At 43.6% G+C, this 25,864-nt stretch overlaps 1 protein-coding gene across 4 annotated transcripts; it reads left to right on the forward strand.

The window, feature by feature from the left end:
* The first annotated feature begins 516 nt into the window (after positions 1-516).
* LOC121617015 (pecanex-like protein 3) lies at positions 517-25,577 on the forward strand. Of its 4 annotated transcripts, none has more exons than XM_041951970.1 (36): positions 517-825; positions 1,844-2,331; positions 3,316-3,524; positions 3,636-3,741; positions 3,889-3,928; positions 4,084-4,179; positions 4,412-6,151; positions 9,190-9,319; positions 9,711-9,880; positions 10,113-10,170; positions 10,292-10,433; positions 10,584-10,741; positions 12,245-12,398; positions 12,690-12,722; positions 12,844-13,015; positions 13,139-13,249; positions 13,381-13,472; positions 13,564-13,673; positions 14,058-14,163; positions 14,255-14,347; positions 14,465-14,615; positions 15,153-15,297; positions 15,702-15,879; positions 16,271-16,379; positions 16,684-16,813; positions 16,929-16,987; positions 17,080-17,295; positions 17,885-18,138; positions 18,316-18,546; positions 19,029-19,132; positions 19,246-19,393; positions 19,500-19,730; positions 19,886-20,160; positions 20,245-20,414; positions 20,768-21,174; positions 24,603-25,577. In XM_041951970.1, the coding sequence occupies exons 2-36, from the start codon at positions 2,179-2,181 to the stop codon at positions 24,753-24,755; spliced, it is 6,834 nt and encodes a 2,277-aa protein (XP_041807904.1). In that variant the 5' UTR covers positions 517-825; positions 1,844-2,178; the 3' UTR covers positions 24,756-25,577. The 4 variants fall into 4 exon arrangements, with proteins under 4 accessions (XP_041807904.1, XP_041807905.1, XP_041807906.1 ...); XM_041951971.1 differs by having other exon boundaries at positions 517-785; XM_041951972.1 differs by having other exon boundaries at positions 517-2,331; positions 15,705-15,879.
* Positions 25,578-25,864: the final 287 nt, after the last annotated feature.

The raw sequence follows: 25,864 nt of genomic DNA on the forward strand, positions 1-25,864 counted from the left end.
CACAGCTATTTTTAATGGTGGTACATTTGTTTTTCAGGTTCCCTTAATCTCACAACAGAAGAGCAGCAGATAAAATCAGTGACTGTGTGGATGCAAAGGAACTATTTAAAGGCAACAAAAAGGAACAAAATATAACCAGAAACAGTGGAACACAAAAAGTATCTAAAAGGCTTTATACTATACATAAACAAGCCCCTGCAGGTGAGGGACACCTTACATGCAAATATAAGGTATTTTATGCAATATTTCTTTCTTTTTTAACTATTTGATTTAATCTCTGATGCTATTTATCACAAATATGATTGTGATTTTCGCAAATTTTGAAATAAAAGAAAAGCATACCCTCCCCATGACGTCAGCGTATATGGCCAATCAGCGCCATGGGAATCTCTCTCTCTTTCTCTCGCTTGATCGCTCTCTGTGCGTGCATGCGTCCGTCCGTGCGTGTGTGTCAACTAGTTGTTAGCTAGCGCTAGCTATGCAGTTAGCTAGCTTGTTGAAACATTTTAACATAGGCACCGTTAATGCCAAGAAGCAGCTGCCGTTCATCATGAGAGAGGACCTCCGTTCCCGCTGCATGTCTGTGTACCTTTAATGCCAAAGAGGATGAGGGACTTTCAGAGAACAATGATAAGTTAGCCAACGCCAACAAAAAGTGAAGCTACAGTTTTTGGACACTGGCGATTGCCTTGCTCGCTAGCATCCACAGAAGGAAAGCTCTGAGATTTTGCAAGGACTGGATGCGGAAGGAGGATATGAGGCAAGCTGGACAGCTAATGCTAATTGTAAGCTATGCTGGGATCCAAATGTGGAAAACATTTCACTGTGAGCACAATTATCAAATCTGTCGAGCTAACCTAAGCTAACATTAGCCAATGACGAACAACTTACATTCACATAGCGATCAACGGTTAAGCTAAGTTGTTGTTGTTGGAGGCTGGCGTTACATTTATCCAGTTAACGATAGGGACATTACCCAGGTTGAAATGCTGATATATGCGGCCTAGCATTAGCCGGTAACTAGCGTCAAGCAATCTAATGATGTTTACAGTTGACGTTTGGCAGCCAGTTTGCAGTAGTGCACTGCTGCTATCGATTATGTTTTCGTATTCACCGAGGTGATTGAAGGCGGCGGTGAGTGAACAGGACGAATTTTACCCATTTTAAATGCAGAGATATTCGTAAGCTAGGCTAAATTGTCTGTTAGCTTGCTAATGTCAATCAGAAAACTTAATCTAGCTGGCACAGCATTGGCCTCGACATGAAAACGGAGAGTTATAAGGTCTGTCAGTCTGAAATCTGACTAATATATCAACTATGTTATGTAGCTTCGCTTTTGCTTTGGTTTGATTAGGAGACATTTGCTGTCAAACGTTACACTAATTTTTAATCATTGTAGCGCGTGTCAGTGTCATCTTAAGTCATTCATACGTTTGTTTTAGTGATCTGTTTTAAATGGTCTACAACCCCACCGTAGTAGCTGATCAAATTATTATTACTGTAATCTAATGTGGTCCCCCTTTACCATGTAATCTTTTGCTAAATTTATTCAAGTTCGACCGGAAATCAAGAGGAAACTAAGTAGTTTCATGATCATCATGTGGAAATTAAGGAAGTTACGTAAAACAAACTAGAGGGATATTTTAAGGTGCTTATCTTCACAGCTGATAGGTGCATGTGGACAGCTGACAGACTTCTATTACAACATCTGTGCTTATTTTGAGATTTTCAGTGTAAATTCATGAATCGATAATTGCCTAGCATTATTTTTCCCCCCACTGAAAGTAATGTTTAAAATGTAGCTTCATTTAAGGAAACAAACCAGTTTTGATCTTTCTTACAGATGAATGTTTTTTCATACATTCAGTGGTTTACCAATGTGCCAAAAAGTCACTCTCCTGATTACCCAACAAGGATTAGGCTAGAGTGTGGAAACGTCGGTGCAGGGAGAGAACACATACTGGCACAAGAATATGCAAGGACTCTTGACCTCAACTGAAGTGTGCATATCCAAGACACAGAACTATTGTCCTTGATGAAACAATCTTGGTTAACCTGCCATCCCCAATGGAAGTGCCATCATAGACACAAGATACTGTGGCTCGAACTGCTGCACAGTTTCTTGAGCTACAGCCTTGGACAAAGCATTTCAGCTTTTGGTTGAGCCTGAAGGTGGAGATGGGTTCCCAAGCTCTTCAGATACTGCGGCAGGGTGTGTGGGCTTCTCTAACTGGAGGCTGGTATGTGGACCCCCATCAGAGCACGTTTTCCAACTGCTTCCACCTCTACCTTTGGATATTTCTCCTGGCCTTCCCGTTTCTGCTGTACATGGTAAGCACGTTTATACAGCTGGTTGACTGAACCACTAAATTAAGGCATACATCCTTATTAACAATTTTTCAAAAGTTATCAATCCGAATGTCATCTGTTTGAAAGACATTACAGCTGCACAGGATATTTACACAATACGTGGTTGACACATTAGTTGGAGGAGAATCCACAGCATTTCTTCATAATTAGTTGTCTAACAATGCAGTTTGAGAGACTATACAAACATTCAGAATGAAAGATCTGTTCCAAAACTGCAGCAATTGCAAAATCAGGTGGCATTTTAAGGTAGACTTTTAACAGTCTAAATATTGTTTTTGTTGCCATCATTCGTATGAGCAATGTTAACATTCGTCCACCACCCAGTTTAACTCGGTCATTGAAAGGTCAAATGAAAGGGAATGCATCCAAATGCACATTTTAATTATTTGTTGTATTTGGGAAGCTGTTTGCATGCAACACAGCAGTAAGCGAGGTAGGTTGTAGTTGGACCAGGAAGTCTGCAAGGTCCATACACAACCGGCATAATGTGTGTAAATAATAACTCCAACGTTTGCCTCCAGGTTCAATTCCACCTAAGTTTTTTTTGAAACAATATATGGAAATTATGGATTTGTTTATTGCATTGGGTTGCATATTTGCTGCTGTATTTTGGCCAATTTGTTTTTTTTTTTTAAAAACTTTTAAATGGTGTTGGTGTGTAATCTAATGTTTGGGTGCAGTGAACCCTTCATTTCTAATATCTTTGGCAAGAAATTCTCCTCTAGTACAGTTGTCTACATGCTTCCTCTTTGAGACAAACAGTGGGGATTTGCTTTCATTACAATAAGTGCATAGCACTGTGTTATTTTGATGTCTTTTTTCTTTTTTACAATTTTGCCAGCCAGGATCAAATAATTCCTGATACTCATTCCTTGCAGTGGACTGCATTGTCTCATTTTCATATTTAGTCTCAGTTGCTGTCATTGTCTTATCACTCCCTCTCAGGCTCTTCCTCCTAGCTTGGTGGTGGCCGGCTTGTACTCTGCTGTGGTGGCCGTCTTTTTCACAGCCATTAAGGTGGTGAACTACCGGCTTCATGCTATGTTCGACCTCGGGGAGATTGTTGAGAAGAAGCAGGCCTCACTTACAGCTGAAGCGCCAAAGACAGACGAAGGAGATGAAGGGTCAGGTGCCCATGATGGGAATCAGCACAGGTAAGAAGATGTTCTCTGACCAATTCTGGAGAAAGGGTATAGAAATTGCAATGCTGTGAAATGCTAAAACCTTTAATTTTTGCATTTTCTGTATGTGTAACTTTCTCACAGGGATAGTCATGTTGGTGTAGAGATGACTGTGTTTCGGAAGGTCAACTCAACACCCCCAGTGCGCTGTAGCTCTCAGCATTCTCTGTTTGGTTTGAACCAGGTGTCGGTGAGGATTGCCATATTTATTGTAGCACGCCCTCCTTCTTCTCCCTCCATCGTTTCTTCAATTCTGCTATTAGAAAATGTTACATTTTTAATGCCTCAACCCTGTATATTTATTTATTTATTATTTTAAATTATCCTTATTCTTCAGGAGTTCTTGCCCCAGCTGGAGGATACAGGGGGCACCAAGGGTGAGTATCTGAATGCTGTGTTTTCATACTGCATACCAGCAATGACAGGTTTTTGTTTTAAACTGTGGTGTACATGATGATATGCAATGTTAGCCTGTCTTGAATATGCATGGTCTTGTACTGCTTCTTTTGTGACATCTTTCCCTTTACCTCAGATATCAAAGAGCTTATGCGGGAACAAGGAAGCAATAATGTGATTGTTACGTCAGCTCACCGTGAGATCCTACGGCAGAGTTCCCAGGACACCATTAGTAAGTCTGCTACTATTCAGTGACTGGAAATGAGCATCATACACACTGAACACTTAATGCCCAGGCTATAAGCATACCAATACCCTACACGTTCCATTGTAGGCACAGCTCTTTATTCTGTCAACCAGGATGAAAGAGTGCATGCATGTCCTGAGGAGCAGAATTCAAAGTCTCTGTGTTAAAGCCCTCCAAAGTGCATTTCAATCTAATTTTGGGCTTCCTTACTGCACAGGGGCTCCCAGTGTGGTCCAGTCCTGCATTGCTGCTGCTCTGGGAGGGGATTTCCCTGGTCTTATGGGACTATCTGGAGTGTCAGCTGGATTTGGGGAACCTGGAGACTGCTTGTCTATCCCCCCTTCACCATCCAGTCAAGAAGATGGAGGCGACAAAGAACAGTTGCAGGAAGTGGAGGAGTTGCCAGAACAACTGTCTCGACACAGTCCTGAGGACAATGGGTTGGGGCCTTATTCTCCCCTCGGCCCCTCTGCTGAATCTGGGAGCCTGGGGGATACACCCCTGAGCCCCCTCATAAAGAGCAGCTTGAGCGAGGAGCTGAGTGAAAATCTCTTGGGTTTGGGCCTTGACCCTGTGGCATTTGCACCTGGGACTGAGCACCCAGGCAGCCGCAGTGGGGTTGCACTAGCTGCCGGATCCACGGACAGCTGTTTCAGTGCAGGTGGAGCCACCACAGACCGTGAGACACTAAGCACTGTTAGCAGTTACCGCAGTGAAAAAACTGACTCCACTCAGCTGGAAAGCCCTTCGTTCAGCCAGCCACGGCCTGCAGATGGACAGGCTTCTGCCTCAGCACCAGCGATGGGCTCTAACATCCCCGCCGACGATCCAGCAGGCCAGGGTGGCAGCGACACCGACAACCTGTCAGACAGCGTGCTATTGCGCTCCCCTTCCAAAGAATTCTCCCTCAGCCAGGGGCTAGACAGGACACTTGTTGAAGGAGAGGATTTGCCCCCTGTACTCTGTGATATTGCACAGCCCCCTCCTCTCCAGAACTCTTCCCCTTCAAGCAGTGGCCACTCTGAGGTTTGTGATATAGACAGAAATGTCCCAGTTCCTCCTTTACCCCCACCTCGGCAGGCCAATTCAGTGCCCTCAGGGCTGGCCCTGGGTCTGGTGTGTTCTGAGCCTGCTTTGCCCATATCCTCTACCCCCTTTTTATTGCCTGACCAACATGCTCTGCAAGCCCAGCAGGTCGTGCGCCCTAAAGACTTAAAGCTGCTGCGGGCCAGTGGCAGTAGTGTGGGGCACAGGCCAGGCAGAAGGAAAGCCCCACGAAGGCGAGCTAGAGCAGGAAGTAGTAGTTTTGACTGTGGCTCTTACAGGCGTCACCACAATCATAGGCAACACAGAGATTACATCCCAGTACGCAACCGACTGGGCGCCAAGGCTTACAGTGAAAGTTTGTTTGAGGATTCCAGCGACGAGGACGATGGCAGCGACATGAGTGCTGGTTCTAGTCTGGGCTCTCAGCGGCGATACAGCTCGGACGATGATGATGATGACGATGACTCAAGTTCCTCTACCTCCTGCTACTCCCCAGACCTCGCTAACACTGGCATTACATCCCCACTCCCCCCTGCTGCTCAACTGCCCACTCCAAGGGAAGGGGATTTACCCGAAACTGCTGGCCCCTCACATTCTCGTGCTGCTCAGCGCTCTTCTAGCACGGCAAGTGCAAAAACCCATGCAAGAGTGCTAAGTATGGATGGGGCAGGTGGAGGCCAGAGCAACACAGCGGCTCTGCCTTCTACTCTGCTCACAATGCCCTCCACCTCCACCCCTGCACCTCGAACTCTGACCATCTCCAAGTCTGACCTGGAAGCCCGCACTATTCATACTGATGGCTTCCCTGGGACTCATCATCATCGGCTGGATTCTCTGGGAGGCTCCTGGACTGGCAACCAGATGGGCTGGAGGGCAGAAGAGCTGGTTGAAGAGGGAGCTGTGGGAGGAGGTGAGTTGGTGTAGCCTTTATGATTGGTGTCCAGTATGTGTGTTCTTGTACAGTGACCTACTGGTTTTTGATGCAGGCGAAGGCAAAATCCTGGGATGGAGCACTGTTTTTGCGTAATTAAGTAACCTGTCCCAAATATGGATAGGATTGTAAATCACTTATTTACTTTAATAGAATATTACCTGGTATTTTATTTTGTCTTCAACAAATTAATACCAAACAAAACTATGTCCCATATTTTAGCAGTCTTTTGCCATATTATGAGTCGCCAAAAAGGGTTGACTGTAGCCACTTCATCTTATAGTGGCACACTTCAGAACCATGTAGACCGTCTTTTATTATTGCAGACAAAATATGGTTAAATTTGCACAAGGTATAAACAGTAATCATGTTGAATGACTTTTGCTATCTAAAAGACCTTGATGATTTAGCATCATGATCCTTTTCAAGTGTAATCTGAGTCACAAATGTGAAAGTAAACATTTCATTGACTGACCTTAATCAGTGCCAACTTCAATATTTGTGACTCATCCTAGTTTACAAACCGTGAAATAAATGGGAAGCAGATTTTAGGATGAGGTAACAGAGCTGCCTAGCCACTTAAATATTAGTCATATTTTTGTAATGTGCTGGCAACAGAGACATTTCCTGTGGCATCAGGATGTGCATGCTTTACAGTAGTTGCTTTTTTTAGTCAACAGTGGCCTGGAGATTTTGGTCATTGCCAGTCAATTTAATGCAAGATGCCAGAAAGACCAAACATCGTTTTTATTGCAAGCAGCCCTGTTGTTACTGGCTTGAAGCTGCATTAATGCCTCACTGTGTAAGCAGAAAAGTTGAAATGGTGACAGCCTTCAGAGGTGTGTTGTCTTTGGCAGATCTAAGGTGTTGCATTGCTGAACACTGTTGCTTTGCTATGTTGAAACAGACCACATGCAGATACTGAAAAAGAGAATCACTGTTGTTTTCTCTGTTGTCTAAGCGTCACAACTGTTCTGGAGACAGGAGCTAAGGGGTTGCTATGCCCCCATTACAGTGCAGGTCACTTTTTGTCAGGAAGCTCCCCTTTAACCTTATCACTGTGCTAGACTACGAGAAGCTTGCAATGTTCTGGGCGTGTGTGCCTTTGATATCATTGTAACACACAAGACTTTGCACCCCTACAAAATAGTGATCCAAAGAAAGCATCTTGAAGGAAGTTGTGTTCCACGGCCTCTTGTGAGCAGTGCCTGTCTAATTATGTCTAATTAAGTCAGTATGTGCTTCAAGAGTTGGAAGCATTGTTTGCTCAAATAAGCCATAACCCCAAAACTTGTCAGCTTATTTACCAGACAGAAAACACACTACAATTTGTTGATTACTGCATTCATTATCATAGGAACGGCTTTCTTTGCTTTTCTTAATTGTGGAATAGCGAGCTCACAGCTTTGATAACCAATGCCTGACTGCCAAACTTGGTTGTGGAACATTTGTTTGTTGTGGAACAAATTGACTTTTGCCTCTATTGTTGTTGTTGTTGACGTAACACTATTGATAATGTGACCAAATTTGAAATGTCTTGACTTTCGGAGGCTTATTTTAATATATATATATATATATATATATATATATATATATATATATATATATATATATATATATATATATATATATATATGGACATTGGTACTGATTTGCCTTGGTATTTCGGTGCCTAACAGTAAACCTAGGAAGAGAAACCGAATTTTAAAAAATCAAATAAAAAGCAACTATTGCAAAAGACAAACAGAAATCTAAAGTCTGTAAAACCGTTGTCAGTAAACCCGGTTTGTTTGCAAATGACTATTCTGGTTTTATTTATGTTTTACACAGCGTCCGAACTTTTTGGAAATCTTGGTTGTTTTTGTGGATTTGTTGTAAACATGTATGCAATGATAAATATTTTTTGTGTGCATTGAGAAACATTTATGTGATTTATATTGAAATGCAGAAATACATTTGTTAATCCTTCTGCGTGCATTCAGTAGTGTTGAGACTTATCTAACTCCTTACAAAAAAGACTTAAAACCCCGAACCAGGAAATAAAGATGACAACATTTAGATGAAGAAACAACATCGAGGCAATTTTCAGAAATTGGTGACATTTCTAAGAGCTGATGGGAGGACAACGTAATCAACACCTGTTGAGATAACATAATTGACACCTATTAAGTTACAAATTCACAAGTTTCCTGTGACTTTAAATTCTGAAATACACAAGCAGCCAGTGCAAAGTTAAAATTGTAGCTTCCCTTCAAGGCCAGAAGGCAGGAGGACACTGAAGTCAGTAAAGGACAAAATAGGGACATGAATGAATGCGTGTCAAAAATGAGAGAAGTGACAGGACCCAGGATGTATTTATTTGATTAAATGCATCTCAAGACTTGTTTCTCAAATTTCAGGCCAGGATCAAAATACACTGACACACAACTATGAAGTAATAAATGATATTTTAGGAAATCAATCCAAACCACTAGACACATCAAGTGATTCTTTACCAAAAACTGGGCTATTTTAAAACTGTGATCAAAAGTGCATATATTCATGGCAGCGTTTCCCGCTGTGTATTTCAGAGAAAATTAATACACTTCAATGAGAATTTTAAGCTTGGGAGCACTGCCACCACTAACCGGTTTTCTAGGCAAGGCCTCGGATATGAATTCAAATCTTTGGTTTATGTGCTTCAGCCTGTAATTATTCGAGGTAATCACTAATTTGGCTTATTCTTTTACACCACAGTTGGCCATCAGCACTGATGTGTTAAGCTATATTCTTGGTCTTAACGTGGACTGAGTGGGGGTTACCATTCCTAGATAAATGTAAAGGAAACAGATTCATAATTAAGCTTTATTCAGATCAGAATACTTGTTTGTCAATGACTGGTTTGCAATAACTGTATTCTACATGCACATGTTACAGTGGCAAAAATAATAGGCCATTGTTAGATATTGGTGCCTTGTGCTGTGTATTTTGACACACTGTAATATAACCCATTGATGTAACTGATAACCCTTCTCCAGCCATGGCTCCAGAGGATGGGGGCAAACACGACTCAGTCAGCAGTGTTAAGAGGACCCAGGCCATCCGCAGGAGACACAATGCCGGGAGCAACCCTACACCGCCCCCGTCCACCATGGGGTCCCCTCCCAGGTTAGCCGACTAAGCAGAGTTGAGCGAGGGTTAGAGCTGATGCCTTGTCTCAACTGTGCCATTATTTGCCTCAATCTCTACCAAGTCTGCAGTAGTCAGAGTTGTCAGCAAGTTTATGGAATGAAAGGTCTAAGAAATACTGAAATTAATCCTGATGAAAAATTAAAAATGCATCTTTGTTTTCTGCAAAGTGTTTCTAGGGCTTTCTCCTAATATTATTATTCTCAGCAGGTCGAAGTGAAATGAATAATGAAACAATTATTAATCGAAACTATCACTCAGGTAACATGCCAGCCTCAGCACAGATGGAGTTTAGGCTTAAAACTGCCAAAATGACATTTTAAAACCAATGTTGTTGTGTTATTCTACACGTTCTCTGTCTTTCCTGTAGCCTTCAGGACCTCCAGCGGGCTCGGACATCCTCTCATTCACGAACCCGTGCGCTTCCCTCAGCCTTACAGTTTGCCTCCTCACTCCTACTGCCCCGCAGCGGCATCCATGAGGCCTCCACCTTCGACGACACGTCAGAGGGGGCGGTGCACTACTTCTACGATGAGAGTGGTGAGTCAGTGGCAGTAAAAAAAACATCTCAGCTTCGTATTTCTCAGTCAGACATGAGAGACGTATCAATCTTTTCAAATTGAAACAAACTTCAAAGCAAAATTCTCCTTGTCTCTTTGTCCTGGAAGTGGGTAAAACAAACACACAAATATATCCTCTCTTACTTCTCCAAATTTGTCCGATTATTCCCATTGAAAGTATCAGTCTCAGTTTTGTTTCTGTTGTGTAACAGGAGTGAAGAGGTCCTACACATTTGGACCTGCTGGAGGCGGTTATGAGGATCCAGTTCAGTAAGTTCTAAAGTTTTTATTACCAGGTTTTCTGTTTTTTCAAGACTATTAGATTTAATTTGCTGTAAGAAAGCCATGACTTAAAAACTACAATTAATTCCATAAAATTTCCCCCCTGCAGGGAAAGGGAGAGACAGTCCCAGTCCTCAAGCTTCACCTCAACTGAGGTCCAGGAAGGGGCACCAGTCCTGTCCATGCTCCAGCCCAGACCAGTGGTCTTACAGGGCATGCAGGTGCGCAGGGTGCCTCTGGAAATGCCTGAGGTTAGCGGCGTTTGATGTTTGATATGGCAGATAATTCCAGGTAGAAAGTCATGTCGATAGGTCAGGACTCTGCCTCAGAGGAAGCTATCACAGATTGTCCTTGTTGTTCCTCCCTCTGAATTCATCCCTCATGTGTCACCTCCTCTGTAGTTTGATCTGGATCACGAGTCTCTGCAGGAGTCCCAGGAAAACACTCTGATGATTGAGGAGAAGGCCAAGCCCAAACAGTACTATCGCTTTTGGGTGCTGCCCGGGAAGTGGTTGAGGGTCCGGTATGATCGATTGGCTCTTCTGGCCCTATTGGACAGGTAAGTCAAACTGTTGGAGTGGAGGAGAGATAATACTCTGTTTGGCTTCTTGTTCCTCCAAAACAAAGCAAAGCATTCTGTACCCTGTGGTTCCCAATATTGACTAATATGTAATGAATAATGCATGTCAGTGCATTAGGGCCATGGTGGGAAATTAACTTTTTAAAATGTGAGTTTCTCCCAGGCACTGACAGATACTATCAGTGGTCAGGTTCACCAGCCAACCAGCCACTCAATAATAAATCATTATTTTCTGTTAGAAATCTACCAGCCACCTTCATGCTTTACCAGCATTTGGCTGTTGGCCGGTGTGAGTTTTCCTCCCTGATTTGAGCCATAGGATAGTCCCACCTTGTCCTTTTGTTTCTATCTGTTCTGTTTATTAAAGTAAAACTGTGTTCTGTGGCAGAAAAATACAGACAGAATGACAGAAATAGTTTTTCATTTGTGTTGACAGCACTCACGATATACAGTATAATCATGCTAATTAGGGCTGCACTATATATTGTTTCAGCATTGACATCGCATTGGGAGCATGTCAACTAACGCAAATTAACTCACGCTAGAGCTTTTTTGCTGCTTGATACAAAGGGAAAACTCCTAAGGTTCTCATTTTCCATGACTAATGTACAAGAGAAGTATGTCTGATATAACATTGTTTCCTCCTATTTGAGGGCTGTTGGTGCGAGGAGTTTGTTCCTAGTGACATTCAGACTCTGAGAACAGCAAACTGTTTTTTGGTTAGTGGGGGAGAGATAGGCCAGCTTCACACCCTGCATCTGATCTCGTGAAGTCTGCATCACTATAGCCACCTCGTGGTAAAATATAAGTCTGGAGTCTGTGTCAGGAGGAGGAATACTCCAGTGAATGAGTGTATTTCCCAATCCAAGTTTCTCCAGGGTCTGCGGTAAATGCCGGACCAGATTTTTGAGTTGTCTGTCTTTTTGTGGTCGTGAACTGTTTTGGAACTGAACTGTTATGGGGTTGCAGGCAAAACAAGACGCTTTCCGAAGTGGACCTAAATCTGAGACAAGTGTTTAACCGACATGCACACACTCACATCCACACCAAAGATGTTGTTTCATTGCTGCTTGCTATAGGCTTTATTGTTTTTATAGGGTTTGAAGGAGCTATGATAAAATTAAATGATTCATTCTTTCCAAATAGTTATTAAAGTCATCTGGTGAAGATTGCTGTGTTTGTTAATGTTGTGCAGCCCTAATGCTAATGATTATTCTTGTAAAAATAACATTTTCCCCATTCACTATGCATTTTAACACGCTAGTATAATGTGCAGCACCGTTGTTTAGGTAATTAACGAAAGGCCAGAGTCACTTTATTGCTATGGGGCTGATTCCCAACAGAATATTGGCTTATCTGAACCAAGGTGTGTTAAAAACGTTGTGTGCCCTGCTGATATCATTTCATGTTCATTATCTTCATCAAATAGCATGTTCATTTATCATGAAGTTGTCCATCGATCGGTCTGCTTCGTGTTGCCAGGAACCGCCGTGTGGGAGAGAACGTGTTTGCTGTGGTGCTGGCCAGTCTGGTGGCCTTCTTGGGGTTCCTCCTGCTGCTCCAGGGCTTTTTCAGGGACATCTGGGTCTTCCAGTTTTGCCTGGTCATCGCTAGCTGCCAGTACTCTTTATTGAAGGTATTTCAACAGAAAAATTGATCTTGTCTCATTATTTTTTATTATTGATCTTGCTTCTGTAACAAATGTCTTAATCTGGGCCATGACTGTATGATTTAATTGCCCTTCCTGCACGACCAAATCATATCTTCTGTGTTCACACTGTACGGTTTCATCAACCTGTCACAACGTGGGTGCTCACACTGAACCCCCAATGTTTTTATAATGTATATAATATACAATACTATATTTTTTTAATGCAAAATGCATGTGAAACCTATGAAAGTTTAATTTCCTGCCTCTGTATTTTAGAGTGTACAACCAGATGCAGCTTCTCCCATGCACGTGAGTACTGGTTTTACCTTTTCATATGCTAAAATATCCTCAAAGCACAGACTAAAGCTATGCATATCAGCTCATTATTGTCATGTAACTGTGGCTGGTCTTTTTGTCTGTCATTCAACAGGGCCATAACTGGATCATAGTGTACAGTCGGCCGGTCTACTTCTGCTTGTGCTGTGTGATGATCTGGATCTTTGACCTATCTGGGCGCTCTGGCAGCCTGCAACCCTTCTCCCTCTATGGTGTCACCTTCTTCTCTGCACACTTCCTGCTCTGTGTCAGGGATATGCTCATTGGTCAGTTCTTCAACATAACTCTTTACATCAGCATTAAACAAGGTGCCCAGGTCACCACGACACCTCAAGAGTGTCTGTATTTGAGGCTGAAGTTGTAACCAAATTTTCTTTTTTGTCCCACAGTGTTTGCCTTGTGTTTCCCGGTCATTTTCCTGTTTGGGTTGCTACCTCAGGTCAATACTTTTGTGATGTGTCTGCTGGAGCAGATCGACATGCACATCTTTGGTGGGACTGGTAAGAATATGATGATATGACAGGAAACTGGCAGGAAATTGGAGCATCTTAAACTGTCAGTTTAGAAACTGCACACAATCATTTGTTTTTAGGTTCTTCCTGATCTTCTCTCGTTATCTCTTGTTCCTTAGCCACTACCAGCCCCCTCTCGTCTCTGTTCAGCCTCATACGCAGCATCTTGGTGGCTGCTCTGCTGTATGGATTTTGCCTCGGTGCTATCAACGTAAGTAGAACAGAGACACTCCACATGAAAGTAAAGGTGTGGACAGTCCTTAATTTGACATCATGTTGGTTTTTTTGTGTTCAAACATTAGGCACCGTGGGGGGATGCCCATGTGCCAGTACTGTTCTCTGTGTTTTGTGGCCTACTCCTGGCCTTATCCTACCACCTCAGCCGCCAAAGCAGCGATCCCACAATCCTGTGGTCAGTATTTTGTATTTTACATTGCAGACAATGGTCTTGGCTATTGCGCTTACATCCGTGATTGATTGACAGTTAAAATTACATGTAGCAGTCCAACATGAAATGCAGTATGTTATTTTAAATAGACTGCGTAGTGCCAGATATGTTTATCTGTTACAGCCACAACTGTATTTGTTTAATTATTTGGTTCAAATATTTTAGTCAGTACAATGAAATCTATTTTCTTCCATTTCACATGTTTAACCACAGTGATTATGCAGTGGATGCAGCCAAAACATGAGTGACCTACACACAAAAGTGTGCCTGAACGCACCCTGTGTAGACATTGATGGTACACCTCAACTTTTTGCTCCCATGGTTCCTTTTTTTCACCACTTATATCAGGTCACTGGTCCGGTCTAAATTATTCCCGGAGTTAGAGAACCGAACTCCAGAAGAACCCCCTGTGGAGATCAAGGACCCTCTTCCAGAGAAGCTGCGTAACTCTGTGGTAAAGATCACAGCTCGCTTGCCTGCACAGACTGCAGTTACACCTTTGATTTCACTGTGTCAGTAAATTTAATTCGCCTGTCTCTTTGTAGAAAGAGATTCTTCATTCAGACCTCGTCATGTGTCCCCTCATGGCTGTGATTACCTTCGCCATCAGTGCCAGCACAGTTTTCATCGCCCTTCAAGTTAGTTGGAACAGGGTTTATGATCCTTTTCTTACAACACATTTCTCAGAGGATTTTTGTGAAAAAACGTCCACAGAGATTTCATGCTAATTTTCCTCCTTTTTTCTTGATCCACAGCCTGCTCTTAGCTTTGTCTTGTACATCCTGGCCGGAGTTGTGGGCTTCATTACACATTATCTCCTGCCTCAGCTCCGGAAGCAGCTGCCATGGTTCTGCCTGGCACACCCTGTGCTCCGCTCCAGAGAGTACAGCCAGTTTGAGGTCCGAGGTGAGTGTATGATTGCTCTTTTATCTTCGTTCACATACACAGAAACATGCGTGCGGAGGTATCTCTAAAATTATAATAAGAAAATCAGCAGACCAGAAGAACTGCATGCAGTAAATGAAAAACAGCAATATCTCTTTGCAGAGTGCAACAACACCAAGCTAATTATTTTTACAGTTAAACAGCTTCATATTTCAAATATCACTGGTAGTTTTGATAAATCAACGCTAATGCATAAGTAGCTGTATAACCACAAAAAGAGCTACAGTAAAACTTCATTTTATCTCGAGGCGTTCTAAAATCTCATGTGTCTTCGCGAGCAGTTCCATTTCCAGTGTTTGATAACAGCTAGGCATGCCAGAGATATGCCATTGCAAAAGATGTTTATCTTTTGCAGTGTTTTTCAGATTAAATCATTTTCTGCCGTATTTATTTCACAGCTGTGAAAAGCTTTAGGGGGAACATGAGGGTAAAAGCGAGTTTGGACTGTGGATCTCTACAACAAGTGTGTAAAATTGTTTCGCTTTCCATTTGACCCAGATGCTGCTCAGTTGATGTGGTTTGAGAAGCTGTATGCATGGCTTCAGTGCGTGGAGAAATATTTCATCTACCCGGCTGTGGTGCTTAACTCCCTCACGACAGAAGCTCGAACTGTGGGCCAGAACCATAAAGAGCTGGACATCTAGTAAGGCTTTCCTCATTCTGTCTCCAAACTGTTTCACATCCATATATTCTACTGCTCTCCGTCTCCCCCGTCATCCCCCAGGGATGTGTGTTGGACCCATTGAACATAGAATTAATAGACATGCTCTACCGGCCCCAGCCCCAGGTGTATTGCTCACTGCAGGATGCGGCTTTGGAAGCACAAGATACATGAAATCGTTTCCCTTGTTTTCCCTTTTCGACCTGTAGACCAGCCAGTCTCTACGGTAGTCGATGTGAATGTGGAGACATTTTCAGTTAAACTGAAGTACAGGCAGGCAGCCGCTTGCATTTGGGTTTGGAGATGTCATGTCATCCCTTACTTTAAGTTTTGCCGTGTGTGTCTTTGCGTGTCAGTGATTTCCTCTCCGTCTCCTTCTCGTCCAGCAGCCGAGCTCTCTTCATCTCAGTAGCCGGCATGAAGTTGCTGCGTTCGTCCTTCTGTGCCCCGTCGCAGCAGTACGTCACGCTGTGCTTCACCACGCTCTTCTTCCACTTTGACTACCCGCACTTCTCGGAGACCTTCCTGATCGACTACTACTTCATGTCCATCCTCTTCAGCAAGGTGAGGGTGCCACACCCTGTCATCTTAGGACTTAAGTCACGAATAATATGAAATAATTCAGTTTCATTCTACTCTGGTAGCAGTTTATTGTGTATATTGGGCAGCTTAATGTTAAAGAGTAACTTAACACCAGGTTGAAAAGCTGCACTCTCCACTTGATGCTGGGTGTAGTCAGATGTATGTGTGTTGCACCTGTAACCACAGCCAACAGTGTTGTCACGGGTTCCTGGAGTACACCTGTGCATCACTGCAGTGCGATGAGAAGTTATTCAAGGGGTTTTAAGTCACAGTTTAATCTCTGTTGGATCAACAGTATAGCATCTGTGCGGTCTTATGAATACAGGTGATGTGTTTTTGTTTTTTTTAATGCGTTTGATCTTTTAATCCTCAGATGTGGGACCTGCTGTACAAGCTGCGCTTTGTGTTGACCTACATTGCCCCCTGGCAGATCACTTGGGGCTCAGCCTTCCACGCCTTTGCTCAACCCTTTGCTGTGCCCCGTATCCTTCAGTTTGTTTGATTTTATGTCAATAATAATACAAGTGTCTGCTTAACTGTACAATTACAGTGTAATACAACAACAGCACTAACTATAGCTTCAAAACCTGTCTCAGTACACCCTGAACATTATAAGCCACTTTTTGTTGCAGGCTTATTTTAATTTCACTGTTGTTTGATTTCATTGTTGTTTAGGTGTTGCTGTTATTGTGTTATTACACATTTCCACAATAAGTTACCAGGAGTCTAACCTTTCATCATGTATTTTCTTTGTTAATGACATGTCCTTAACTCATGTTTCTTCAGACTCTGCTGTGCTTTTCGTCCAGGCCATCTTTTCTGCCATCTTCTCCACACCTCTCAATCCTGTCCTAGGCAGCGCTGTGTTTGTCACCTCGTACACCAGACCTGTCAAATTCTGGGAGCGAGACTACAAGTATGTGTTTGGGCAAAAGAAAAAAAACATCTCTATGAAATGTATTTTCACATTTGTACACAGTCCAAATCTAAGGTCTCCATTCAGTTCTGATGCTAGTTTGTCATGTTTGCAGCACCAAGCGAGTTGATCATTCCAACACCAGACTTGCCACTCAGTTAGACCGCAACCCAGGTACGTCATAACAGTCTCTCACAATCTAATTATCTCTATCTGGCTCCTCTTTATTTTTGCTCTGTTGCTATGGTGATGGTCTTTTCTTACAGGTGCCGATGACAACAATCTGAACTCGATCTTCTACGAGCACCTGACGCGCTCGCTACAGCACAGCCTGTGTGGAGACCTGCTGCTCGGCCGCTGGGGCAACTACACCACAGGCGACTGCTTCATCCTCGCCTCGGACTACCTCAACGCCCTGGTGCACATCATCGAGATTGGCAACGGCCTGGTCACCTTCCAGCTGAGGGGTCTAGAGTTCAGAGGTCAGCACCTGGGGGGCTGATGTTTGTAGCTTGCAGAATGAGCTCAGTTTTTGTTGCTGCTGGTTTGATCATATCACTTAGGTATCTGTCAAGTGTTGTTCGTCTTTATTTATAGAGATCAGGCTGTTATAGCTCAGTCAGTTCTATTCATGTAAAAAATAGCAGCTGAAATCCTAATTTGAGAGGTTCTCCTCATCTGTACCCATATTTGCAAATTTTTATGTGATATTACTTTTTGTGCCAATTCTTACAGTATGTTTTTATTCTAAATAAAAGATCAGTTTTATTCTGTCAGGTTTCAGGGACAGTTCACTTCAAAACCAAAAATATTTTTTTCTTCTTACCAGTAGTGCTATTTATCCATCTAAATTGTTTTGGAGTGAGTTGCTGAGTTCCTTTTCCACGGTGATACGGTTAAAATTAGGTAATTTCATTCACCCACAAAGGATGTTTGTTCTTCTCGTCTTTTTAATTAATCCAGTAAAATTATGTTTTCAACTCATGTTGAATGCAAATGTACTCGGCGGCTCTTCACAGCTAGTTCTTTGCCTGTGCTGCTCTGATCCTCTCCTGCTTCACTTCTGTCCAGGTACCTACTGTCAGCAGAGGGAGGTAGAGGCCATCACAGAGGGGGTAGAGGAGGACGAGGGCTGCTGCTGCTGCGAACCTGGTCACCTCCCCCACATGTTGTCATTCAATGCTGCCTTTGGACAGCGCTGGCTGGCCTGGGAGGTGGCGGCCACCAAGTACGTGCTAGAGGGCTACAGCATCAGCGACAACAACGCAGCCTCCATGTTGCAAGTATTCGACCTCCGCAAGATCCTCATCACATACTACGTCAAGGTAAGTCGAAGACTCAAGATTGCAATTCATATGCTGATGTTTGTGTGTGCACGTGGTCTGCAGATGTCTGTTTATGTGTCCTGTTGCAATAATAAGTGTATTGAAACGCCAACTGAAATTGAAGCCTGTGATCTTGATCTTGAAGCACAATGTTGAATAATTTGTTCCTGCCAACAGAGCATCATCTACTATGTGAGTCGATCCTCTAAGCTGGAAGAGTGGCTGACTAATGAGACAATTCAGGAGGCTCTGCGGCCGTGTCTCGGGCCTAACTACGTAGACAGCGACCCCACCTTCAACCTGAACATTGATGAGGACTACGACCACAGGGCCTCCGGCATTACCCCGTCCTCTTTCTGCATGGTTTACCTGGACTGGATTCAGTATTGCAACAGCAGGCGTCAAACGGTTAGACCCTCCACAACATTTACACTAAAAATGAATTAACTTGAACGTATTTAAACTGAATACAGAAAACTGGAAATGTGAGAAAGGTAGTGTAGTGAAAAACTGAAGGGAGAAGTGATGCGGTTCTGTATTTATTTCAGGTGATGATAAAACTTTACTAAACGTAGGCAGCAGCTGCTTGATTTGTCTTGATACATTACGCTTTCAGCCCTGCAGATAATATGACAGCTCGTACCATCCATTTTCATACTTAGCCTTTGAGGCTTTTTTGTTTTTGTCATGTACAAAATAAGAGAAAATTCTGAAATGAAAGGAACACAGAAAAAGACATTTGATAACAGTTATTGTTTATGTAAATTTTTAACCTTGAGTGATCAGAATCAATATTTAAAACTTCATCCTGGTCCAATCTGTGTTTTATCTGTAGAACAAAAAAAGCTCAATATTTCATCATTCATCTTAACTTCTGTATTGTGTTGTAGCCGGTGACTTGTGAAAGAGATTCTCCACTTGTCAACCTCTGTTTTGGGCTGTGTATTCTGGGAAGAAGAGCTCTGGGCACCGCCTCTCACAGCATGTCTGCGAGGTAAGGCCACCAGGCCACACCGCCATGTCTTTCAGTGGTGCCACTACCGCCTGTCACTACCCATATATGTCCTAGCAACATGCAAGAGTGATTTTTGTTTTTCTGTTTGACAGCTTGGAGCCGTTTCTCTATGGCCTCCATGCACTCTTCAAGGGAGACTTCCGCATCACGTCTCCCAGGGATGAATGGGTGTTTGCAGATATGGACCTGCTGAATCGAGTCGTGGCACCGGGAGTGCGGATGTCCCTCAAATTGCATCAGGTAGCATCTCTCACAGAAGACGAAAACAAGCCCCGAGGTTAGAATAATGACATGTTTTTTTTGTCACTGAACTGAAACCAACCGTGCAATCTGCTTTTCCGCGCAGGACCACTTCACATCTCCAGATGAGTACGAGGATCCAATGGTTCTGTATGACGCCATCACTGCCAACGAGGAAAAGATGTTGATATCTCACGAGGGCGACCCTGTGTGGCGCAGCGCCATTCTAGCAAATATGCCGTCACTGCTGGCACTGCGCCACATCATGGATGACGGCAGTGACGAGTACAAGATCATCATGCTCAACAAGAGGTTCCTCAGCTTCAGAGTCATCAAGGTTACAGCTCTTCCTGTTCATAACCTGCCGTCGTCGCTGGCTTGTTTAATTAGCTGTGTTATTGGTTATTTAATTAGGTTTTCTTGAGTTGATGTAAATGATGCTTTCCCCCTATTATTTTAAATTAAGCCTGACCTTTGTGCTGCCCCCTGCAGGTGAACAGGGAGTGTGTGCGCGGGCTGTGGGCGGGGCAGCAGCAGGAGCTGGTTTTCCTGCGCAATCGCAACCCAGAGCGCGGCAGCATTCAAAACGCCAAACAGGCCCTGAGGAATATGATTAACTCCTCATGTGACCAGCCCATTGGCTACCCCATCTACGTGTCCCCCCTCACCACCTCGTACGCTGGGGGGCACAGCCAGCTCCGGTCTGTGTGGGGAGGACCTGTCAGCCCACACAACATTTACACCTGGCTCATCAGTAGCTGGGACAGGTGCGTCATCTAAACTCCATGTGATGAATGCGCACACACACACGCAGAGACTCCTATTATAACTCTTAATATATGTCTCTGCAGGCTACAGAAGGGCTGTGGTGCTGGCTGTAACAGCGGAGGGAACATTGAGGACTCGGACTGTGGAGGCGGCTCCACCTCCATCTCAACCAACCCAGCCGTTCACACCACCCAGAGTACACCAGCCTCCAGCCTTCCCCAGCCACACATCACCACTGTCCAGCCCTCCATGGGTAAGAAGTGAAACTAGCTGCCTCCGCCTGCAGTCCTGCCTGCTCAACCACTAACAGCCACACACGTGATAACAGAGGTGTTCAAAGATGGTCTCTGGTGTCAGATCGTAATTTGGAGTTAAAATTAAGATGCTAGGCTGCATTAGTGGATTTTCAAACACAGTGGTCTTGACACTGTGTATGTTTTTTTTTCTCCTGGATCCAATCTCTTCTGTCTTGTTTTATAATCTACATATATCTTTTCGTCAGCAGAAGTTATATATACGAATCAAAGCTCTAAGGGTGTCATATGCTGAGATGTATTCTTGATCAAGTAAAAATCCCTAAATAAAATGTCTTTTCTTGTATTTCAGGTACAGACAACCCTGTAGGTCCAACCCAGAACTGGCCTCACCATCCCCAACCTCTCCCATTAGCTCTACTCAGCCAGTCAGAGGGCAGGATGGAGGCCGGACTGCTCACATCCCTACAGCGCACGTCCTCCATCCAGGGGCTCCTGGGCCAGCAGCTGTCCAGCTCCCAGCTCTCCTTCAGCGGCTCCGTTGCTCCACCTCCTCTGCCAGGACCAGAGCGCTTCTGCCCAGCGAGCCTCCTGGAGAACTCGGGGCACAGAGTGGGCCAGCGGGCTGGCCTCGGCCAGGGCGGAGGACCACACTATGAGAGCCACTTTGGCAAGTGGAGTTTTTCAGGCAGGAAGGGCTTTAACGGACCAGCTGCAGTGGAGGGGGAAGGAGGAACAGTACAGACCATACGCACACAGGTGAGGAGGCCGCCGCTTTGTTTGCTGTTCACTCATACGTAGCTTCAGTCAGGGTCACGTCCAAAAAGAAGCATCTCTGTGATGGAGCACTGCAGCAATTAGTCAGTCAATCTACAGAAACATTTCAGAATCTGTTAATTGTTTTGAGCCTCTCTCAGAGAAAGAAATGCCATAATTCTCTGGTTCCACTTCTCAAATTTCTTGTTTTCTGACATTTTAGTGTGTTAAATGGGCTCTGGGAACTTGTGAGCATTTTATGCTTTTTGCTGACATTTTTAGATCAAGTAATTGGCAGAGCAATGAAAATAATCATTAGTTGCAGCCCTGCTACCTTTGGTTGTTTTACTGGTATAATTTGGAGTATGTTTAAATATGAACAGAGCTGAACAGTAACATTATGAATTAGAGATGCACGATAACAGGAAATTATGACGTCATTCCGATAAGTCCGATATCATGACGAACAGCCCGGATAACATATGTGTTTTTGTCAGCACGGCAGTGCCTCGCTCCCACTATGAGACCCGAATGGCCTGCAGTGAATGCTGCGTTCAAGTGACGTTAGCATAATCAGAAAAACTCTTTCTCACTTGGAAAAATCAAGAATACCCCCTCATGCCAGAAAACAACTCGTTAACTCGGTCATAATTTTGCTAGTTGCTGACTTGAATTAAGTTACACACAAAAAATAGAAACATGAACTTAAATAGGCCGAAAGAACGACTGGCAAACGAGGGAAAGGGGGAATGTACGTTACACGTTGAATGCAGCATGCGGTACAGCATGCTTATGAAAACAGAGTTCAGACTTCTTCAAAGTTTCCGAAGGAGACAGTTCGCTGGTTATTCGTGACAAATGTTCCAAGCGAGTTTTCACTTTTGATAAACTGGAAATATTTCATGTTAAACCCTGTTACCGTGGTTACTCAGTGTGATCTGTGATGTCAAAGTGTTGTCTGTGATGTCAGTGTGTGATGTCACTGTGATGTCAGTGTGTGATGTCAGTGTGTGACGTCACCGTATGATGTCACTGTGTGATGTCACCGTGTGATGTGTGATGTGATGTCACAGTGTGATGTCACCGTGTGATGTCACTGTGTGATGTCACTGTGTGATGTCACTGTGTGATGTCACCGTGTGATGTGTGATGTAATGTCAGTGTGATGTGATGTCACCGTGTGATGTCACCGTGTGATGTGATGTCAGTGTGTGATGTCACCGTGTAATGTCACCGTGTGATGTCACTGTGTGATGTGACGTCACAGTGTGATGTCAGTGTGTGATGTGATGTCAGTGTGTGATGTCAGCGTGTGATGTGTGATGTGATGTCACCGTGTGATGTCACAGTGTGATGTCACAGTGTGATGTCACCGTGTGATGTCACAGTGTGATGTCACAGTGTGATGTCACCGTGTGATGTCACCGTGTGATGTCACCGTGTGATGTGATGTCACTGTGTGATGTCACTGTGTGTTGTCACTGTGTGATGTCACTGTGTGTTGTCACTGTGTGTTGTCACTGTGTGTTGTCACCGTGTGATGTCACCGTGTGATGTCACCGTGTGATGTGTGATGTGATGTCACCGTGCGATGTCACTGTGTGATGTCACCGTGTGATGTCACAGTGTGATGTCAGTGTGTGATGTGATGTCACAGTGTGATGTCAGCGCGTGATGTCAGCGCGTGATGTCAGCGCGTGATGTCAGCGCATGATGTCACCGTGTGATGTCACCGTGTGATGTGATGTCAGCGTGTGATGTCAGCGTGTGATGTCAGCGTGTGATGTCAGTGTGTGATGTCACCGTGTGGTGTGATGTCAGTGTGATGTTAGTGTGTCATGTCAGTGTGTTGTCACAGTGACATCACACACTGACATCACAGACAACACTGTGACATCACAGATCACACTGAGTAACCACGGTAACAGGGTTTAACATGAAATATTTCCAGTTTATCAGAAGTGAAAACTGACAGGAAGTGGTTGTAACTTCTTTACATTTGATCTAACAGCTCAGTTTCTGTTTCTGTAACTCTGCCTCCAAGTAATCAAAGTAAAAAATGAAGTGCTTCTTTTCCAACATGTGCCATTTCTCACTCCTAGTGGAACTCGCTTGGAACATTTGTTACGAATAACCAGACCGATCGTCCATGCTGTGTTTCTCTTGGTGTTTTTTTCGTGTCTGTCGGCTTCAATCTGGTCGATCTCTGCGTCCTCAAGTCTTTTGTGTCTTAATATCGCTCCTGCTGTCAGTCCAGCGTTGTTCTTTACTTTTCTCGTCTTTTTTGCTGGAGACATCATTCTCCAGTCAAGTGTTTGGTCCTCTCCAAACAAATTAAAAATAATGTACTGAAAATACTCCATATTTTGCCTCTCAAATCAGCTATATTGAGCTTGGTACATTAAGGGATTGCCCCTTTAGTCTGACTGTTAGGAACACCGCTGAATTTTCGCGATTGACCAATCAGAATTGAGTATTTAAGAGTGCTGTCTTCTAACTTTTGTCAGTAGAATATGCACTGTGCATTATTTTTGTTGTCATTGAGGAATGCACTTTTTCAGTTTGTTTAAATAGAAATGTTTGAATCTAACTTGTGCCAGTGCATTAATTTTCTATGTATATTTATTTTTTGCAAACTTCTGGAATACACTTTTTCAGTTTGTAATCCTGATGCATGTATTTGCATCATTTCAAGGGGCCTTTATTTTTTATATCAGTAAGTAATGCACCTTATTTAAATTGATGTGAGATATCAAATAGGTTTGTTTGATAGCTTCGAGAACATGTTTGAGAGGCTTACCAGTAGTTTTTCATTGGAAAAATAAATATCTCTTCATTTAGAGTCAAAACTGATTTTGGTTTTGTTCGTGGTATTGATGTCATGATGTTAGGTATATGTGTGTGTTATCGGTTATCGGTATCGGTTTTAAAAAACAGTTATCGTGCATCCCTATTATGAATCTCACCCACTGAATCCATGTTCAATGTTTTATTTACAGCAGCTGACTTGCTCCTGACTCAAACAGATTATTATAGCTGTGAGTCTCAATAGTTTTTATCACAGCTAAGGAACACAAACAGGAAGTGGGACGGAACTTAACCATGCTTTGTTAAATTATGATCTGAATTGCTCAGCAGGAAAACAAGTCCTCACTGTACCTGTATGAACTACACTTTTTTCGCATTTGCTTGGACCCTGATATTGCTGCTTGCTACAGTGTATCGTGTGTCATTTTGTTGTTTGAAGCAACTTTAAGGAGCTTTTCTTTGCCTGTTTAGCCAGCAGAGACACATTGGTGATAAATAAATAAACACACAAATCACCTTGAATGTTTTCATAGGTCTGACGGAGTACTCATGTTTTTCAAAGACAGTGCCAGTTTTCTGGGATGAGCATTTAAAAATAAATACATCTGTCTCATCTTTCACAGCCTGCTCCTCCTGCATCCCTACAAGAGGCCAGTCTAACACAAGATCCTCTGGGAGCCACCCAGACAACGGATCCAACCCTGCTGACCGCAGGGGACCCCCCCACCCCCCGAGAGGAAACCACAGAGCTGCCTTTACTTGAGCACCTGCGCTGAGTCTGCACCGGGAGACCCCGAGTGACATTCTCTGCAGTGAAAGCACACCGCGGTCGACTCTGGACCGGGCCTGGCCCGCCCAGACCAGACTCATTCCAGCCTTCGGGACTCATTCCATCAACCCTCGTTTGACTAACTCAGCGCAACTGCGATTTCCTCTAACGGCCCGCTGCAATACTGGATGGATTCGGTCACATACACACACATCACCCCTCTCCTTCTCAGCCGAAGGAGTTCAACATCTGATAGCATGTGGAGCTGGCGCACGTCAGATCACGTAATGATTTCCCGCCAACCTGCTTATTCCAAAGTCAGCTTTCGTCACAAGGCCTGATGATATACTCGTTCTTAACTTTTTTCCGACAAAGGCACTCTGTGTCTCTATGGACAACCTTTTGGTTGGAACAGTAGTGACAGGCCACAAAGGCCAGTGCAATTATAAGGGATATTTTGCTTGAGGATTGATTATTTTTCTATACTGGAGAATAGAGCATCGCCTCTGACTTTCTCTCACTTGACATCTTCAGCAGCAGTGTTTTGTTTTGTTTTTTTCATAACCAATTAAAAAAATAGATCTTACAGTACGTTGCTGTATGTGAAGGATATGTGGAAACCATGATAAGCCTTGTTTTGTTTTTCCCCACTTTACCACGCTCACCGGACCTACAGTCGTGTGTCAAACAATATTTAATAGTACATGATGAACAGTTTCAGGAGCCTCCACGTCTTCTTCTTCCCTGCACATTCTACATATTCAACAAGAAAAAAAAAAAAACAACAACACATGCCCACCAAATTTGTCATCTTTGTCCTCTGGCCTATTTCCTGCAGAGGTGCCTGACAACATCAACACTCAACAGTTCTGTCTTGGAGCAAGTTTCAGGGAAAAAAACAAAATAAAACTCCCTTCCATCCCAGCCAACATGTGGTGCTTTTACCGCTAGTTTACAGTCTATTTAGGCCTGGACACGAGTCCTGAATCTGACTAGCAACACGGAGATGTGGGATGACTTCGGACAGAGCTGGTGCCCATGGATCAGGATCAATCTGTGAAAATTGTGTTGATCACAAACCTATAAACTGGGATTGTCAGTTTTTGTTTTTTTTTT

The sequence above is a fragment of the Chelmon rostratus genome, chromosome 14, assembly GCF_017976325.1.
Source record: "Chelmon rostratus isolate fCheRos1 chromosome 14, fCheRos1.pri, whole genome shotgun sequence".
NCBI lineage: Eukaryota > Metazoa > Chordata > Actinopteri > Chaetodontiformes > Chaetodontidae > Chelmon > Chelmon rostratus.

What these genes read in the sequence shown, in the direction of transcription:
- LOC121617015 (XM_041951970.1), top strand. Translation starts at nt 2,179, where the DNA reads ATGGGTTCCCAAGCTCTTCAGATACTGCGGCAGGGTGTGTGGGCTTCT. An exon ending in CTCATCAGTAGCTGGGACAG is followed by an intron (nt 20,161 to 20,244) that starts GTGCGTCATCTA and finishes ATGTCTCTGCAG; the next exon opens with GCTACAGAAGGGCTGTGGTG. An exon ending in TACAGACCATACGCACACAG is followed by an intron (nt 21,175 to 24,602) that starts GTGAGGAGGCCG and finishes CATCTTTCACAG; the next exon opens with CCTGCTCCTCCTGCATCCCT.